The sequence below is a fragment of the Hemiscyllium ocellatum genome, chromosome 1, assembly GCF_020745735.1.
Source record: "Hemiscyllium ocellatum isolate sHemOce1 chromosome 1, sHemOce1.pat.X.cur, whole genome shotgun sequence".
Lineage (NCBI taxonomy): Eukaryota > Metazoa > Chordata > Chondrichthyes > Orectolobiformes > Hemiscylliidae > Hemiscyllium > Hemiscyllium ocellatum.
Window position 1 is genome coordinate 159,525,049 of NC_083401.1, and position 20,373 is coordinate 159,545,421.

At 41.7% G+C, this 20,373-nt stretch overlaps 1 protein-coding gene across 2 annotated transcripts in view; it reads right to left on the bottom strand.

Moving 5' to 3' along the window:
* The window catches only part of slc10a7 (solute carrier family 10 member 7), a 268,835-nt gene that overhangs the window by 78,642 nt on the left and 169,820 nt on the right, over positions 1-20,373 (bottom strand). The window contains exon 6 of one of the 2 annotated variants that reach the window (XM_060832941.1): positions 11,839-11,874. The exons of the other annotated variant lie outside the window; for it this stretch is intronic. Within the exon in view, the coding sequence (XP_060688924.1) occupies positions 11,839-11,874 (36 nt within the window). The remainder of the gene's footprint in view (positions 1-11,838; positions 11,875-20,373) is intronic. 2 annotated transcript variants of the gene reach the window in all.

Sequence of the window (20,373 nt, forward strand, 5' to 3'; positions counted from 1 at the left end):
CAGGCAAAGATAAAAGGTAGGGAGGAGGGACTTGGGGGAGGGGCGATGGAGATGTGATAGGTGGAAGGAGGTCAAGGTGAGGGTGATAGGCCGGAGTGGGGTGGGGGCGGAGAGGTTAGGAAGAAGATTGCAGGTTAGGAGGGCGGTGCTGAGTTGAGGGAACTGACTGAGACAAGGTGGGGGGAGGGGAAATGAGGAAACTGGAGAAATCTGAGTTCATCCCTTGTGGTTGGAGGGTTCCCAGGCGGAAGAAGAGGTGCTCTTCCTCCAACCGTCATGTTGTTATGTTTTGCCGGTGGAGGAGTCCAAGGACCTGCATGTCCTCAGTGGAGTGGGAGGGAGAGTTAAAGTGTTGAGCCACGGGGTGGTTGGGTTGGTTGGTCCGGGCGTCCCTGAGGTGTTCTCTGAAACGTTCCGCAAGTAAGTGGCCCGTCTCCCCAATGTAGAGGAGGCCACATCGGGTGCAGCGGATGCAATAGATGATGTGTGTGGAGGTACAGGTGAACTTGTGGCGGATATGGAAGGATCCCTTGGGGCCTTGGAGGGAAGTGAGGGAGGAGGTGTGGGCGCAAGTTTTACATTTCCTGCGGTTGCAGGGGAAGGTGCCGGGAGTGGAGGTTGGGTTGGTGGGGGGTGTGGACCTGACGAGGGAGTCACGAAGTGAGTGGTCTTTGCGGAACGCTGATAGGGGAGGGGAGGGAAATATATCCCTGGTGGTGGGGTCCGTTTGGAGGTGGCGGAAATGACGGCGGATGATACGTTGTATACAGAGGTTGGTGGGGTGGTAGGTGAGAACCAGTGGGGTTCTGTCTTGGTGGCGGTTGGAGGAGCGGGGCTCAAGGGCGGAGGAGCGGGAAGTGGAGGAGATGCGGTGGAGGGCATCGTCGATCACGTTTGGGGGAAATCTGCGGTCCTTGAAGAAGGAGGCCATCTGGGCTGTGCGGTGTTGGAACTGGTCCTCCTGGGAGCAGATGCGGCGGAGACGAAGGAATTGGGAATATGGGATGGAGTTTTTACAGGGGGCAGGGTGGGAGGAGGTGTAGTCCAGATAGCTGTGGGAGTCAGTCGGTTTGTAGTAGATGTCTGTGTTGAGTCGGTCGCCTGAGATAGAAATGGAAAGGTCTAGGAAGGGGAGGGAGGAGTCTGAGACAGTCCAGGTGAATTTGAGGTCAGGATGGAAGGTGTTAGTAAAGTTGATGAACTGTTCAACCTCCTCGTGGGAGCACGAGGCAGCGCCGATACAGTCATCAATGTAGCGGAGGAAAAGGTGGGGGGTGGTGCCAGTGTAGTTGCGGAAGATGGACTGTTCCACATATCCTACGAAGAGACAGGCATAGCTGGGGCCCATGCGGGTGCCCATGGCAACTCCTTTAGTTTGGAGGAAGTGGGAGGATTGAAAAGAGAAGTTATTCAGGGTGAGGACCAGTTCAGTCAGTCGAAGGAGGGTGTCAGTGGAGGGGTACTGGTTGGTGCGGCAGGAAAGGAAGAAGCGGAGGGCTTTGAGTCCTTCGTGATGGGGGATGGAGGTGTACAGGGACTGGATGTCCATCGTGAAAATAAGGCGATGTTAATTGGGTCCATAAGCAAATGTTCTGTTCAGGAATATTGTAACTTTATAGTTATAGTTAGATTTGCACTGCTGGCATTACTCATTTACTTTGTAATGAACTGATAATTACATTGTTATTAAATATCAACACTTATTTAGTACCTGAAGCTTAATGGTAAATTTGAATTAATTTTCACCAGAAAATTAGTGGCAGTTTGAATTTTATGAAAATAAATATGTATATTATAATTAGATTTTTATAAACACAATTAAACCCTTATATTTACTGTACTGAAATAAATAAGAAAAACGTAACACAATATCAGCAGTCGGCATTAACAATCATACAGAAACCAGTGGCTCTTTAAATCTGGCAAAATTTTAAGAGAATCTAATCGCAATGATACTTTTGAAATAATTTCTTCCAAACACTAGAATGATCCCATACTTTTTAGGTTTCTATAATAGAATGGGTACAATGATCCATTCCTGGGTTAATGTTATTCTGTAACTGGCTGGTAAACACAAACGTATTTAGAATGACTGATAGTCATCCAAATCTGGAGGGTTCAAAATCATCCAAATATGGAGGGTTCAAATTTCAGTTTTGGTCCAAACAAATTAACTTTAGCACAGATGAGGAAAACAATCTTTACCACAACCAGATCTGTGAAAATACTCCCAGGTTAGATTTTGCTAATGGTCTGTTGTGGGGCAGTAGGAGTACGTCTCTACAGTTGGGTCAGAAGGCACAAGACAGACTTGCCTTGGTGTGTTATTATGTGGCTGAACAGATTGCTGAAAAAGAGCTAGATATTCCTAATTGTTTACCTTTGGTTTTATGTAAACTTCGCTAAAATTAGCCTGGGGAGCAGGTAGATTATTTCTCTGTTAGTGAGTACTTTTCAATGATGACACAGAAGTTACATAAACAAACAATTATGGTGCCAGCTAATGCAACTATTAGATAAGCTGGATCGCAGTTTGAAATCTTATTTGACAGATTTTTTTAAAAAAGAACATGATCATTCACTGACACAAGTATGCAATGATACTGATTTGATTTTACCAATGAAACACAAGCTTCTTATTCAAGGTTTGTGTAAAGATTTGTAGCTCAGTTGTTCGCTGAGCTGGGAAGTTTTGTCCCCTATCTAGGTGACATCTTCAGAGCTTTGGAGCCTCCTGTGAAGCACTGCTGTACTGTCTCTTCTGGAATTTATTTGGTTCCATTCCTGCTGCTTTATGTTGCTGGTTCCGGTTGTTCATTGTAGTGGCTGGTATATTGGGTCTAGGTCAATGTGTTTGTTGAAGAAGTCTGTGGATGAGTGCCGTGTTTCTAGACGCAATATATCAGCCACTACAATGACAAGTAGGTGGTTCTGGACAGAATGTTCCTTCACAAAACTGAGTCTATAATGAGGGGTGTTAATCAACTGGGAGAAAGTGAGGACTGCAGATAATGGATATAAGAGTCAAAGAGTGTGGTGCTGGAAAAGCAAAGCCAGTCAGGCAGCATCCGAGGAACAAGGGAATCGACGTTTCGAGCATAAGCTCTTTGGCAGGAATGAATAGGTGGCCCAAGGGGGCTTAGAGATAAATGGTGGGGCTTGTGGGCTAGGGAGCTGAGGATGCGATAGTTAGATGAAGTTGAGGGGGAAGGTAATAGGTCATTTCCCCTATCCCCACCTTATCCCAGGTCCAACCTTCCAACTCTGCACCGCCCTCTTGACCTGACTTACCTGCCCATCTTCCTTCCCAACTATCTGCTCCACTCTCCTCTCTGACCTGTCACCATCAGCCCTGAACTTCATCTATCAATCGCATCCTCAGCTACCTTTCCCCCAGCCCCACCTCCGTCCCATTTATCTCTCAGCCCCCTTGGGCCACCCCCTCATTCCTGATACGTCGATTCTGCTGCTCCTCGGATGCTGTCTGACCGGCTGTGCTTTTCCAGCTCCACACTCTTCGACTAGGTGTGATCCTTTAATATCCCTAATATTTCCAAAGTAGGAATTTATAAAATGCTACATGGACTGACTGCCTACAGATTGTGTGCTTTTTGAGCAAAATAGAATGTATCTACAAATGTAAATTCACCCCAGACAGTGTGTGTGTGTGTGTGTGTGTGTGTGTGTGTGTGTGTGTGTGTGTGAGAGAGAGAGAGAGAGAGAGAGAGAGAGAGAATGTGAAGGCTGAGACTAACAGATTCTTAATTAATAAGATAATCAAGTGTTCTGTGGAAAAGTTGGGAAATAGGAGTTGAGGCTTATCAGATCAGCAGCAATGATCTCACTGTATGGCAGTGCAGACTTGATGGGCTGAATGGTCTACTTTTTCTATATCTAATGTTGCCGTCACTCTGTTTTGTGCACAAGGACAGGCACCGATCTCGTGCATCAGAACAAGGGAGTCTCGGGTCTTTTTGTATGCTTTCTAACTATTCACTGACTTTGTACCTACTTGTCATTCATAGCACCTATGATTGGCTCTCTCAATCAGAACTTAGAGGCTCATTATATTGTACCTTGTTTTACCTCTTATAGCAGACACAAAGCCAGGCAGCTTGTCAAGGTTGACTGCAGTGATCAGTCAAGAGGGTGGACATGTTGCTGTATAGCTATGTCGACGTCACACCTAGAGCATGTGGCAATAGCATACTTGGCAAATTCATTGATTACAATTCAAGTAAATGTTCATGTCTCAAAGCCTACTGTGATCAGTCCTTAGTCAAGTCAATGTGGACAGTCATTAGTCACTATCTCTTGTCATAGCAATTCAAGAGCAACATTTGATCTATGTCCAGAGATCTAATGCAGTCAGTCAGCTGTTTAGGTGATCAGGTTTAGGGACTGGGCTACAGTTACTCTCACAGATCTAATGCTGCTAGTCTATAGATTCACAATAGGTCAGTTTGCGAGGTGCACACAGATCAATCCGATGTTTGATCACTGTCAGTCCTGATGGACAGTCCTTCCAAATCAGTCAAGAGGGTGGATCACACTCAGTTCTCGGTGTCAAGGTGGTTTATTAGATACTACTGTTAGAGTAGGGAGTCGATTATTAGGATTGAAAGTAACTTGTTGGAATGCAGAGGGGACGACAATCGCAGTGGGAACTCAATATATATGGACAGGAGACTGGGGACGTGTGTGCACGACTGAGTTAGCAAGAAGGAACAGTGCATCAGGTTGGTTGACATGTAACCTATTGGCCTTGGGTCAATAGAGTAATGTTTGGAGATGAAAACCTAATTGAAAGAATTTGGTGGAATGTGAAGAAGCTCAGAATTGAGAGTTGTGAGGTTATGCAAATGAAAAGGAGTATGGAGGTATTGGGCAAGAAATTCGCTAGATTACCAAGTTGAGCCTGCAACTCACTCTGCAAAGCACAACCTGTGTTGCCTTTTATCCTTATCCCTGTTGTAATTGTGCAACTGAAATGAAAAATCACTGTCACGACCATTTCGATCTGGTGCATGGCTGGGCTTTATATAAGGTGCCGCTGGCAGAAATCTTCGAAGATTCAGCCGGTGACAAGCAATTTAGTCATTGATGAGTGTAAGAGAAATTAAGTGTGGTGCATAGAAGTTTGGTGAATATGTGAGAGATGAGCAGTGGAGATTGAGACTGAGATTGAGCATGTTGTGTGGCATGGTCACCGTGCTGAATAGGACTGACTTCAAACAGATCTAACAACTTATAACTGGGCATCCATAAGATACTGCAGGCCACCGAGAGCAGCAGAACTGGATTCCAAGACAACATGCAGCCTCACAATCCCTCACTCAATCATTACTATCGATGATCAACCCTGGTTCAATGACAAGTGTTGGAGAGAATGCCAGAAGCAGCTCAAGGAATCCCTAAAAATGAGTTGCCAGCCTGGTGAAACTATCGAACAGGACTACTTACATGTCAAACAACAAAAGCAACAAGAGATAAACAGAGCTAAGCAATCCCACCACTGACAGATCAGATCTAAGCTCTGTAGTCCTGCCACATCCAGTTGTGAATGGTGGTGGACAATTAAACAACTCACTGGAGGATTCTCCACATCCTCAATGATGGAAGAGCCAAACACATCACTGCATTATATACGGTTGAAGCTATCTTCAGCTACAAATGCCAAATGGATGATCCATCTTTACCTTGTCCAGTGGACCCCAGCATCACAGATGACAGTCATCAGACAAATCGATTGACTCCATGAGAGACAAAAGAAATACAGATGCTGGACTCCAAAGTAGACAAATAAGAGGCTGGAACAACACAGCAAGCCAGGCAGCATCAGGAAGTGGAGAAGTAAAAGTTTCAGATATTAACCCTTCTCCAGCGGAATGGTCAGATAGTGCTAGATGGACACAGGAAGTGGGTATGAGCTGGTTGATCGATGGGAGATGTATCCAGTCAGTAGCTAGAAGGAAGGGTCGGTAGGTAGAATGGAAGGGAGGAGGTGGGTTTGGAAAGGGAACCAGGGGATGGGTGGGAAGGTTATTTGAAATTAGAGAACACAATATTAAGTCATCTGGGCTGTAGGCTGCCCAGGTGGAAGATAAGGTGTTGTTCTTCCAATTCGTGGTCTGATCCACTGCAGCAATGGAGGAGGCCGAGGATGGACTTGTTAGAAGGGTAGTGGGAGGGGGAATCGAACTGGGTGATGACCGGTAAGTCAGGCTGGCCATTTCGGACCAGGCCAAGATGCTCGGCGAAATGATCAACGAGTCTATGCTTAATCTCACTGATCGAGAGAAAACCAAATCAGGAACATTGAATGTAGTTGACTAGGTTGGAAAAGATGCGGGTGAACCTCTGGAAGGACTGTTTGGGGCCATGGATGGAGGTGAGGGAGGTGGTGTTTGGAAAGCTGTTGATCCCATTCTTTCCAGGGTAAGGTATTGGAGGGTTTAGTGGGGAGTGTGGCGCGAATCAAGGAGTGACGAAGAGAACAGTGTTTGCGGAAGGCAGATGGATGGAAGGGGGAAGATGTTCTGGGTGGCAGGGTCTATTTAGACTTGGTGGAAGTGTTCGAGGATGAGACGTTGGATGTGGAGGCTGGGAAGTGGGGACAAGGGGGACCCTATCTTTATGATGTTTAGGGGACAGGAGAGGTTTAGGACAGTGGAAGGGGAATGGAGGGCTGTCTGGATGATGAGGGGGACAAGGGAGAAACAGTGTTTGAAATAGGATGACATCTGGGATGCTTGGGAGTGGAATGTCTCCTTGTCAGAGCAGAAACAGAGAGGTCCAGAAAGGGGAGAGAGGTGTCCTTATCTTTGTTCCCCCTATCCCTACATCTAGTCCTGAAGAAGGGTTAATACCCAAAATGTTGACTTCTCCACCTCCTGATGCTGCTTGGCTTGCTGTGTTTTCCAGCCTCCCATTTGTCTAATTCGATTGACTCCACCTGATATCAAGAAATGATTGAAAGCAATGGATACTGCAAAGGTTATGGGTCCTGACTACATTACAGTGATAGTACTGATGACTTGTGCTTCAGAACTTGCTGATCCCCTAATCAAGCTGATCCAGTACAATTTCAACACTGGCATCTACAAGTCATATATCATAGAGTGATACAGCATGGAAACAGACCCTTCTATCCTACTTTTCCATGCTGTATACCTTAATCTAGCCCAATTTGCAAGTATGTGGCCCATATCCCTTTAAATTCTTCCTTTTAATTACCCATCCAGATACTTTTTAAATGATGTGATTGTACCAGCCTGCACCACTTCCTCTGGTAGCTCACTTTAATCCGCTGTGAGAAAAAGTTGCCTTTTAGATACCTTTTAAACCTTTTCCCTCTTACCTTAAACTCATCCACTCTAGTTTTGGATTCTGCTTCCCTTGGAAAAAGACCTTGGCTGTTCAACCTATCTATGCCCCTCATGATTTTGTAAACTTCTATAAGGTCACGCCTCAGCCTCTGACGGTCCAGAGAAAATAACCCTAGTCTATTCAGCCTCTCCCTATGGCTCAAACCCTCTAACCCTGGCTAAATCTTTGTAAATCTTTTCTGAACCCTTTCAAGTTTCACAACATCCTACCTATAGCAGGAAGACCAGAATTGAATGCAATATTCCAGAAGTGGCCTAACCAATGTCCTGTACAGCTGCAATAGAACCTCTTAATTCCTACATAGCGCAGCCAATTACTGCCTTGTTCTATTCTCAATCAGTTAAGTGAGGGAAGAGGTCATCAATAGTGTTTTCAAGAAGCAGCTGCTCAGCATTAAACTGTTTACTGATCTTCAATTTGGATTCTGCCAGGGCCATTCAGCTCCTGATCTCATTGCATCCTTGATTCAAACATGGACAATGGTGGTGAATTCCAGCAGTGAGGGGAGATTGATAGACCTTGATATCAAGGCTGCATTCAACCAAGTGTGGCATCAAGAAGCCCTAACAAAACTGAATTCAATGGGTATTGGGGCAAACTCTCCATGAGGTGATTTGTGGCATAAGATGAAAAGACTCAGTTACGAGGGTGGATTGGATAGGCGGAGTGTTTTCTCCTTGGAGCAAAGGAGATTGAGGAGTATCTGATTGAGGTATATAAAATTAGGAGAGGTAGATTGTGAGAATTTTTTCTTCATGGCAGCCATGTCTAGAACTAAACACTACATGTTTAAGGCGTGAAGTAAGTGGTTTAGAGGAGATCTGAGAAAAAAACGTTCATCCGAAAGGTGGTAGAAATAAGAAATGCATTGCCTGAAAGGGTGGTAGAGTCAGGTACTCTAGCTACATTTAAGTAGCACCAGGACAAGCTCTTGAAATGTGAGGGCATAGTAAGCTACAGACCAATGCAGATAAATGGGATTAGTGCAGCTTGGCATTTGTTGGTTGACATAGACATGTGGGTCAAATGGTCTGTTTGTGTACTGTATGACTCTAAGACCAGGTCAGAGGCTAGGTGAGTGACTGCCAACCAGCTAGAAGGCTTCAATCAGGAGTATGATGGAAAATAAAAGTACAAAGTGAGAAGTCTCTCCAGAGATGCAGTCAGACCTACTAAGTTTTTCCAGCAATTTCTGGTTTTGTTTTTGATTTCCAGCATCTGCAGTCTTCTCAGTATGATGGAATACACCCCATGTGCACGGATGAATACATCTCCAACAACACTCAAAAAAATAGACACTGTCTGGGACAATGTAGCCCAGTTGATTAATACCACATCTGCAAGCATTCATTTCTTCCATCACCTATGCTCAGTAGCAGTGTGGACTATTTACAAAGATGCACTGCAGAAACACAAAGTTCCTGAGACAGCACCTTCCAAACCCATGACCACTTTCATATAGAAGGACAAGGACAGCAGATTTAGGACAAATTTAACACATCCAATTGTCACCCTATTAATCTGGTCTCGATCTTCAGTAAAACAATTAGCAATAAACTGTCTCTGGTACTCAATTTGTTTCCAACAGGGACATTCAGTTCCAGATCGCATTACAACCTTGCTTCAAACATGAGCAGAAGTGCAGAATTGTAGGGGTGAGGGGAAAGTGACTGTCTTTGGTATCAAAGCTACATTTGACCAAGCCTGGCATCAAGCAGTACCCTCTCAAAGCTAGATTCAACTGAAGTCAAAGGGAAAACACTTCACTAGTTGTTATCAGACCTAGTATAAATGAAGATATTTGTAACTGTTGTTGTCATCTCAGGTTCAAAACAAAGAAGTAACAAAGAGGATTGATGAGGGCAGAGCGGTAATCGTGATCTATATGGACTTCAGTAAGACGTTCGACAAGGTTCCCATGGGAGACTGATTAGCAAGGTTAGATCTCATGGAATAAAGGGAGAACTAGCCATTTGGATACAGAACTGGCTCAAATGTAGAAGACAGAGGGTGATGGTGGAGGGTTGTTCTTCAGACTGGAGGCCTGTGACCAGTGGAGTGCCACAAGGATCAGTGCTGGGTCCTCTACATTTTGTCATTTACATAAATGATTTGGAGCATAAGAGGTACAGTTAGTAAATTTGCAGATGACGCCAAAATTGGAGGTGTAGTAGACAGCAAAGAGGGTTACCTCATATTCCAACAGGATCTGGACCAGATGGGCCAAATAGGCTAAGAACTGGCAGATGGAATTTAATTCAGATAAATGCGAGGTACTGCATTTTGGGAAAGCAAATCTTAGCAGGACTTATACACTTAATGATAAGGTCCTAGGGAGTGTTGCTGAACAAAGAGACCTTGGAGTGCAGGTTCATAGTTCCTTGAAAGTGGAGTCGCAGGTAGATAGGATAGTGAAGAAGGCGTTTGGTATGCTTTCCTTTATTGGTCAGAGTATTGAGTACAGGTGTTGGGAGGTCATTTTGCGGCTGTACAGGACATTGGTTAGGCCACTGTTGGAATACTGCGTGCTGTTCTGGTCTCCTTCCTATCGGAAAGATGTTGTGAAACTTGAAAGGGTTCAGAAAAGATTTACAAGGATGTTGCTAGGGTTGGAGGATCTGAGCAATAGGGAGAGGCTGAACAGGCTAGGGCTGTTTTCCCTGGAGTGTCGGAGGCTGTGGGGTGACCTTATAGAGGTTTACAAAATAATGAGGGGCATGGATAGGGTATATAGGCAAAGTCTTTTCCCTGGGGTCAGGGAGTCCAGAACTAGAGGGCATAGGTTTAGGGTGAGGGGGGAAAAATATAAAAGAGATGTACGGGGCAACTTTTTCACACAGAGGGTGGTATGTGTATGGAATGAGCTGCCAGAGTAAATGGTGGAGGCTGGTACAATTGTAACATTTAATAGGCATTTGGATGGGTATATGAATAGGAAGGGTTTGGAGGGATATGGGCTGGGTGCTGGTAGGTGGGACTAGATTGGGTTGGGAATATCTGGTCGGCATGGACGGGTTGGACCGAAGTGTCTGTTTCCATGTTGTACATATCTATGACCCTATCTCTGCAGGAACTCCTTAGTTAGTGTCCTAGGCTCAATCATGTTTAGCTGCTTCTCAATAACCTTCCCTCCATTGTAAAGTTAGAAGTGAGATTACTCCTCAGGTACTGAAGCAGCCCATACCCAAATGCAGCAATGTCTGGATAATATACAGGGTTAGCAAGTAATATTCATGCCACATAAGTGTCAGGTAACAAGCATCTCCAACAAGAGATGAGTTAAGTATTGGCCTTTGACATTCGATGGCATTACTATTACTGAAACCGCCACTATCAACATCCCAGAGAATACCATTGACAAGAAACTATTTTGGACCAGTCTTATAAACACTGGCTACAACAGCAAGTCAGAAGCAAAGAAGTCATTTCCTTACTCCCAAAGCCTTGAAAGTGGCATTTTGAAGTGTTCAGTAGATGGGCTATGTGGAGGTTTGCATACTGTCTTTTATGTCCCAATTTTGTTTCTTGATGTGGTAGTATTTCCTAACTTAGCCTTATTCATTTTTGTTTGGTCACAAGCCAGGGCCTCCTATGATTCGAAAGGCAAGTTTGCCATTTTCAGTAGGTTTAAAGACATCCCTAAAGTATTTCCACTGTCCTGAGAATTTCTCAGTGTGACCGAGTTCAGAGTAGAGCTGTTTCTTTGGCAGTCTGTTGCCAGGCATAGCAACGGAAATATTAATCTGGGGTCAGGCACATTAATGGAAATAATCTAACAGTTACCTTGTCTATTCCTTCTATTAATTTAAAAACCGGATCAGATTCTTTTTAATCTCCCTCAAATTGAATGATTTAAAAGCGGAGGTCTTAAATTCTGGCATTATCCTGTAAAATCTGGACTGTACTTTCTCCAATGATAGTACATTACTCTCACAGTGAGTAGGTTAAAATTTCAGATAGTACGTCAGATGAGCCACAACCACTGCTTTTAGTCTCCATAAACTCTTCGCTTTGCTTTTTAATTTTTCTCAAAACAAATGCAAATTTTCCTTTCCTTTTTTTAAAAATCTGTTTACCTTGGTGACATATCCACTGAGTGTAGACAGCACATGCATATTATATGACAAATGCCGTGTACAGTTTAACAAACACAGTTTCCAAACTGCAAAATATCATAAAATAAGCATATCTTGCACTGAGACTTTCAATTACTTTTATAGAAGTATCATGAAATCATGATACCATATAAGCTATGAATTTTAAATATAACAACAGTAGGGAAGAACATACAAGCTATTTTCAAGGTTAAACACCTCAATATATTTATACTATATATGTAAATTCAAGAATTTAGAAAAAAATAATTTAAAAAGAGCTTTTGGAAGTTTTACCGTTTGACATAATTTCAAAACCACAAATATACAAGTATTTATTAATCTATGTACTCACAAACAGCAGAAGTAGTAGCGGTGTAACAACAATTCCCTGAAAGAGAGTATATTGATAATTGCTCTTTACAGGAAAGCAGTTCATGTAAAACAAATAATAAATTTTAAAAATGATTAATATTCCATTTTAAGAATAAACCAAGCAATTGCATAACATTTTTGCAATCCTCAAAACTTCATCGAACATATTTATCTAGTTTCCTTTCAAGGGTGTCAATTGACCCCAAATTATTTCCCTATTCTGGAAGGCTGCTTTGCTAGGACAAGTACCCATAGCTTTTTGGATTAGTAGCTATGAGAAAAGCTTTGTGGAACATGGCCCAAATAAAAGTTGGTTCCATAGACCTGACAACTATCAATGTAAAAATGAAGGTCCAAATACACAAATTAACATCTTCAATGAACAAACTTTTGAATAATATTGGCCACACAATGGACAAAAGCAGGACAGAAATACATATGCTGTGAGAAATGGCTTGTGGAGAGAAAACCTATTAAGTGTGATGGAGACAGAAAGAGATCATCTGCAGAGTGGGAGTGGTTTAAGGTCAGCCTGGTTTAGCGTAAACAGTGGGGTTAGGAATGGCTAAATGTTTTTTTTTAGATTAGACTTACAGTGTGGAAACAGGCCCTTTGGCCCAACAAGTCCACACCGACCCGCCGAAGCGCAACCTACCCATACCCCTACATTTACCCCATTACCTAACACTACGGGCAATTTAGCATGGCCAATTCACCTGACCCGCACATCTTTGGACTGTGGGAGGAAACCCACGCAGACACGGGGAGAACGTGCAAACTCCACACAGTCTGTCGCCTGAGTCGGGAATTGAATCCGGGTCTCAGGCGCTGTAAGGCAGCAGTGCTAACCACTGTGCCACCGTGCCGCCCACACGTTGTGTATTGGAGCTGGAGAAGCCTGCAGGGACTCAGGCAAGTACTACTGCATCCCTCAGCTCAGATGGAGTGGTAAAAGAGCTACTTAACCTGGGGAGCAGGAGGTATGTCAGAGCTTTATTCACTCCGTTTGCTTCACTTTAAAATTTCCTGACACCATCAGTCCCCCTTCCCTCCTCCCTCTATGCTCGTGCACACTCTGGGAAATCCATGCATCATTCATTAATTTAAAATCATCCCACCTATTATTGTTGGTATTGTGATCAGATACCTGAATTTCACATTACCAAAAATTCCCTACCCCTTCTGAATTCTCCCCTGTCCAGAGGGAGCATTCATATCAAGGCCATAGTTGTTTGCCAGGATTTTGTAGACCAATTTATATGATAGTGTTTGGTTTATTCACAGTGGATAATGTGACTTCCACTCATACATAGAACAGTGAAAACTTATTATATAAGAAATAGAGATAAAAGCTATTTTCCTTGTCAAAAATAAGGGCACAACTATTTCAATGGACTTCTTTTGTTTGCAATAGGTTTGCATAATGGACAGAGCCATTCGGTTTCACAGTGACATTTTCATACAAAGTGAGAATAGGCTCCATAAAGATGTCAAAAATTCAATGCTGTCAAACATAAGTCAAACCGGCAAACAGTAAATTCCCTTTCCACTGAACCAAATGCATCATTTTACTGAAAAGGATAATACAATAAAACAGCATGCTTATAAATTCAAAATTCACCTTTTGAGGTGAATAATATAGAGTCAAAGGCAGTACAGCATGGCAACAGGAAGGCAAACCTACCAAATGCTTTTGTCACTATCCTGTTTCTCTGCGACTCCACTTTCAAGGAACTATGAACCTGCACTCCAAAGTCTCTTTGTTTAGCAACATTCCTCAGGACCTTACCATTAAGTGTATAAGTCCTGCCCTGATTTGCCATTTCAAAATGCAGCACCTCACTTTTATCTAAATTAAACTTCATTTGCCCCTCCTCGGCCCATTGACCCATCTGGTCATGGTCCTGCTATACTCAGAGGGTAACCTTCTTCGCTGTCCACTACACCTCCTATTTTGGTGTCATCTGAAACCTTATTAACTATGCCTCCTATGTTCACATCCAAATCATTTATATAAATGATGAAAAGCATTGGTCCCAGCACTGAACCTTGTGACACTTCACTGGTCACAGGTCTCCAGTCTGAAAAACAACCCTCCACCACCACTGTCTTCTATTTTCGAGCCAGTTCTGTATCCAATTGGCTAGGTCTGCGTGATCTAACCTTACTAATCAGTCTACCATGAAGATCCTTGTCGAACACCTCACTGAAATCCATGTAGATCACATCCACTGCTCTGCCCTCCTCAATCCTTTTTGTTACTACTTCAAAAAATTCAATCAATTAGTGAAACACTATTTCCAACGCACAAAGCCATGTTGACTATATTCAACTTCAAAACTGAGTTTATGGCACCAAGTACTTCTAAAACATATGACTACTCATCTATCAATAATAATATGGTGCAGAACTTGTAGAAAAAGTAGAAGAAAAGATATTTTCTTGGTAGACATGTCTTTTGGGAGCTGATGCACTTAGGTCTCTGACACTATATCTGTTAAAGAGATTCATGTGCAAAGAAATTATACTTTAGTCTCAACTCTAAGACTAAAATGATTGTTCCGATTTATTTTTTTGTGAAATGTAGAGCTAATTTTGTCACTCATTTCCAGTCCCTGAGCTTTTAAATGTTTCACAATTTGAGGACCTAATCTTTCTCAGTTCTAACAACTTGATGACTTCTATACAAACTTTCGTGGCTTGAAAACTCGAGGCTATAAAACACTTCCACTGAAGTGAAAATTCTTGCCTTGAAATCCCTCCATTCCTTTCTGCTCGATTTCGCTGCACTTTAGATGCTGCCTGAACTGCTGTGCTCTTCCAGCACCACTGATCCAGAATCTGGTTTCCAGCATCTGCAGTCATTGCTTTTACCTCCCTATCTGTGTAACCTGGGGACATGGTTCAAATCCCACTATAGCAGATAGTAGATTTTAAATGTAGTTCTCCTTTAGAAGGAAAACTGCTCTCTCCTGAACTGAACTTTTAAGATCATTATTCTTAAAACAAAACTATTTCCCTTAATGTGTATACACTGTTCATCATGAACTAAATTGCAAAACATTTTTCCATTACACTATAAGGGGTTTCTGCAGTCATGTCTCTTCTGGGAGCTAATGCTCATAGATCTCTGAAAAAATGATTTTCTGACATACTTTATCAAAACAGACTTCACAGAACTAACCCATATCTATGTACCTCTATTTTGAAATCCCAATCTAAAAACATAAAAACCTACATATTAAACACTTTTCATCATACTTTAACAAAGCATTTGGTCACAAACACACATCTCATCTGGCTTAGTGTCACTTGGGACATTTAAATGTTCACGGCTCTATATAAACTGCCATGGAGAAATAAAACAAAAGCTAAATTGTCAATGTATGTGTATATACTTAGTGACTAATCTGAAAAGATAGTGAACAGCCCAGCAAAGAATGGCTGCTACAATCATGTGATTGGATTTAGCAATAATCTTTTAGATACACCTGCAAAGTCAATGTTAGTCAGACAAAGTGCAGCCAGGTACCTTCTGATGGGTTTGGAACACTAACTATTGTGTTATTATCTGCTACAAAGGCAATCATCTACAAGAAAAAATGCTTACATAATGTAATTACAGGTTACACCTGTCCTTCCAGATGCATCAATGACTTTGAACTTAATTCCTGCAATGAGACCATGAACAGGTTGCTCCCTGCAATACAAACCTTTGTCTCAATAGAAACTACATCTTCTCCCCTATGGGCTTAGTTGAATGAATCCCACTGTATGGAATCTAATTATCGTTTCAACTATATAAATTTGAAACAGCAAGCAATTAAAATCATAGAATCCCTACAGTGTAGAAACAGGTCCTTCGACCCAACAAGTCCATATCAACCCCCTGAAGAGCAACCCACCCAGACTCATTTCCCTACACTACTATCCTATTGTTTTCTCCTAGCTAATGCATCTAACCTACACATCCCTGAACACTATGGGTAATTTAGCATGGCCAATTCACCTAACCTGCACACCTTTGGATTGTGGGAGGAAACCGGAGCACTCTGAGGAATCCCATGTAGATACGGGCAGAATGTGCAAATTCCACACAGACAATTGTGTGATGCTGGAATCGAACCCAGGGCCCTGGCACTGTGAGGCAGCACTGCTAACCACTGAGCCACCGTCCTGCCTCAAAGAAATTAGTCTGTTTCACACAGCAAGTACAGACAATAGTCAATACCATTACCTCCAGTCTACAAAGAAAAAGACTTCTGGGTTGGAGGAAGCAGCCACCAACATGCATTTGTACATTCTAGGAGGAAACCCTCCTTTCGTCAAAACTGTTAAGCACTATTTCCTCAGAAGACTTTTTTTTCAACAGAAGTTGTCTAAAACTTCTTAACTACTGGATAATCCATTAATTCATCCCACAAATGAATTCTAAACTGCTAATGCCAGCTTTAGACTCCACTTTTAAGGCAAGGATATTGATAAACTAATGTTGATAAACTAATATTACTTTGTATTAAATTGTTATTGATTAAATAATCTCTTTATCTGTTCCAATTCTGTACCTCCTCCTTTATTTTTAAGTGTGTTTGTGTTGCAAGACTGTCCTTCTCTGCTCCAAATCTAAGAATGTATGAAATTAACCCTATTTCTAGTTTAACTTTACCACAGTGTTGTCGCAGTCCTTGCAAAGTCAGAGCCCACAGAGAGTGATGAAATATGCCCCAGCTCAGACAGATGGTGAGAACAGGAAAAGAGATTTGTTAGCAACAAAATGTAAGTTGTTGTTAACACACAGTTGATCACAATGTAAATTAAAGTACACAAGCTAAAAGGACTGTCAAGACTGTTTAATAACACATTTTGTGTGTTATATAGTACTTAAACTGATTTATTCCTCATAATTGATCATGTCTGGCATGATTATTGTTAAATATTGACCTTAAATTCCCATCAGCACTAATATCATCTATCCAATTGAAAGGATAAATTTGTGCATGCACAGCAATTGCATTCATGCAAAAATATCAAAGGTGCATTCAAGTCAGTTTAAGATGTATTTCACATGTGCCAATATTTTTCATACCTTCCATTTCCACCTTTTGTTTTCTCTCTTGTACTCAACTCAATCTTTCTCGTCTTTTCCCTTTTCTCTTACTGAGCCTTGTTTTATCTATTATAGATCACTCCCCTTCCCTCTACTTCCATTGTTTACTTGTCAATCCTTAAATCTCATTGATTAAGGGGATGTATCCTTACTTCAATGTTCTCCAAAGCCCCAAAAGTCCTGTGTCCTTGCAACTTCACTGTCAGTTTGTACTTCCAAGAACTTTACGGATCAAGAATCTTAAAACCTAGGTGTGCAAATCCTCATTTCAGCAGAATCTGCATTATTATGTATATAGTGAAACACATATGTTGTGGAATTCAATTAACAATGCTTATTTAGAAAACTTTCCTTCATGATGAAATTAAAGACTATTCATCAATTTGGCATTACCGTGTATATACTAGTGTAAAAATCGACCCTCTATTTTTGGCCAAACAATCTTGTATTTTCCATATATCTCATATAAAAGTCGATCCTACCATATCGCATTACAAACCACTTAAAAAGGAAACTGCATGTTGACCCACTTAAACAGAACTGCATTCATTCATTCATTCATACCGGTAACTCTACTCATCGCCCTTTGTTTGCTATATCGCGTCTCCATTCATTCAGACCGGTACTATGTCTACTGGTACTTACCGCACTTTGTTTACTATACATTAAGAAGTTAATATCATTAAGAAGTTAATCATTTTAATTTAAAATCTGATTGAAGATTTGTAGCTCGGGTATCCGTTGTTGTGGTTCTGCTCGCCGAGCTGGAAGTTTTTGCTGCAAACGTTTCGTTCCCTGGCTAGGGAACATCATCAGTGCGGTGGGAGCCTCGTGTGAAGCGCTGCTTTGATGTTTCTTCCGGTATTTATATTGGTTTGTTCTTGCCGCTTCCGGGTGTCAGTTTCAGCTGCAGTGATTTGTATCTGGGGTCCAGGTCGATGTGTCTGTTGATGGATGTTCTTGCCGTTTCCGGGTCCTTTGTTCTAGTGACCCAATACCCAGCATGAGCCAAACTAACGTAGTTTACAAAATACCATGCAAGGACTGCACAAAACACTATATAGGACAAACAGGAAGACAGCTAACAATCCGCATCCACGAACATCAGCTAGCCACAAAACGACACGACCAGCTATCTCTAGTAGCCATACACTCAGACAACCAGCAACACGAATTTGACTGGGAAAACACCACTATCATAGGACAAGCCAGACAGAGAACAGCCAGAGAATTCCTAGAAGCATGGCATTCATCCCCAAACTCCATCAATAGACATATTGACCTGGACACCATATACAAACCACTACAGCTGAAACTGACACCCGGAAACGGCAAGAACATCCATCAACAGACACATCGACCTGGACCCCAGATACAAATCACTGCAGCTGAAACTGACACCCGGAAGCGGCAAGAACAAACCAATATAAATACCGGAAGAAACATCAAAGCAGCGCTTCACACGAGGCTCCCACCGCACTGATGATGTTCCCTAGCCAGGGAACGAAACGTTTGCAGCAAAAACTTCCAGCTCGGCGAGCAGAACCACAACAATCATTTTAATTGTACCATTATATCTGAATAATGAGATATATTAGCTATGAAATAATAATTCTTTGACAAAATTGTTAATGTAGCTGAGGTTCATATCATACGAGAGTAAATGGGAGGGAAACAGAAGAATTTGGCAGAAAAGTTCAAGAAGCTTACACATTCCGAACTGAATAAGTGTGCCATTATATCAGGCCATGATGATGCTGAACAGTGTGATTTTGCAGGTTTTCAATGAACCTTTGTATTTGACATATTAAATTTTCATAATAGTAAATTATGAAATAAATAAGATTTACTACCAGTAATTCATTCTTGTGTCTATTGCCTCTATCTGGTAATTACCTTTATCTTAATTCATTGTATTTTTCTTCTTTACCTGGGATCAGTTGAGTGATCAAATTGACTTCTGCTAATGATATGGTATTTCAGACTACAGCATGAATTCCAGCCCCTCAAAACAGTATCAGTGTAATAATCGACTCCATAAATTTAACCTTTAAAAATAGTCTAAAAAACTCGACTTTTACATGAGTATATATGGTTTATTATTTTTAAAAAATATATCTGATTATTAATTTATAAAAAACTTTTATAGCATACATTCTTACCTGTTGGTCTATTTGTAATCTAGTCACCATCAAACAAAAATGTAACATTGTAGACAGATGTCTTACAGCAAGCTCCCACAATGGGAAATATGAGAATGACCAGATTATCTTTTTATGTCACAATGACTGAGATATAAATATTAGCCAGTAACTAGTACGTTCATATCTTTAATCAAAATTGTGCTATGGGGCCTTTTCCACCCGACTTGAGAGGTCAGATTAGGCCTTGATTTAACATTTCATCTTAAAGACATCTAGCAGTGCAGCAATCATTCGGTAGTGCATTGGAATGCCAGATTTAACCTTAGCACTCAAGTGCAAGAGTAGGACTTCAACTTACACCTTGTGGTTCAGAGATGAATTACAGCTAGCAAAAACAAAATGAAAATTATGGAATAAACTTAGACAATATTGATGCCACTTCACATTTTCCAGAAATCTTTGCATCATGCTGTCACCTTGCTGAAAATAGTCCAGATAGTAGTTAGCATAGATCAGCTTCAATGAAAATCAATGATAATCATTATTTTCTTGTCGTTACATTGGTTTGTGCCAGGTCAGCAGAATTGAAAATCACTCATTCATTGTTCAGTGAATTAGAAAAAAGAACAATACAACACAAGAACAGCCCTCCAAGCCTGCGCCAACACATATTGCCCTTCCATTTTCACTTACAGTCTTAGAATAATATAGCATGGAAACAGGCCCTTGGGCCCAAACTGGTCCATGCTGCCCACTCGGTTAGTTCCAATTGCCCACATTTGGTCTACATCCCTCCAAAACTTTCCCATCCATTTACCTATCTAAATGTTTTTAAAAAGTTGCTATTGCACTTGCCTCAACTACTTTCCCTGGCAGTCCATTCCATATGTGCACCACCCTCTGCATGAAAAAGGTGCTCCTCAGATCCTTCTTAAATCTTTCCCCTCTCATCTTAAAGCTATGCCATATAGTTTCAATTCCTCATTCTTGTCTATGCCTCTCAAGATTTTATACACCTCAATAAGGTCACCCCTCATTCTTCTATGTTCCAAGGAATAAATTCCTATCCTGGCCAATCTCTCCCAAAACTCAGGCCTACTAGTCCTGGCAACATCCTTGTAAATCTTTTTTACATTCTTTCCACCTTAACTATGCCTTTCCTGTAACAGGGTGACCAAAACTGTAAACAATACTCCAATTGTGGCCTCACGAACAACTTGTACAACTGTAGCGTAACATCCCAACTCATACACTCAATACCTCG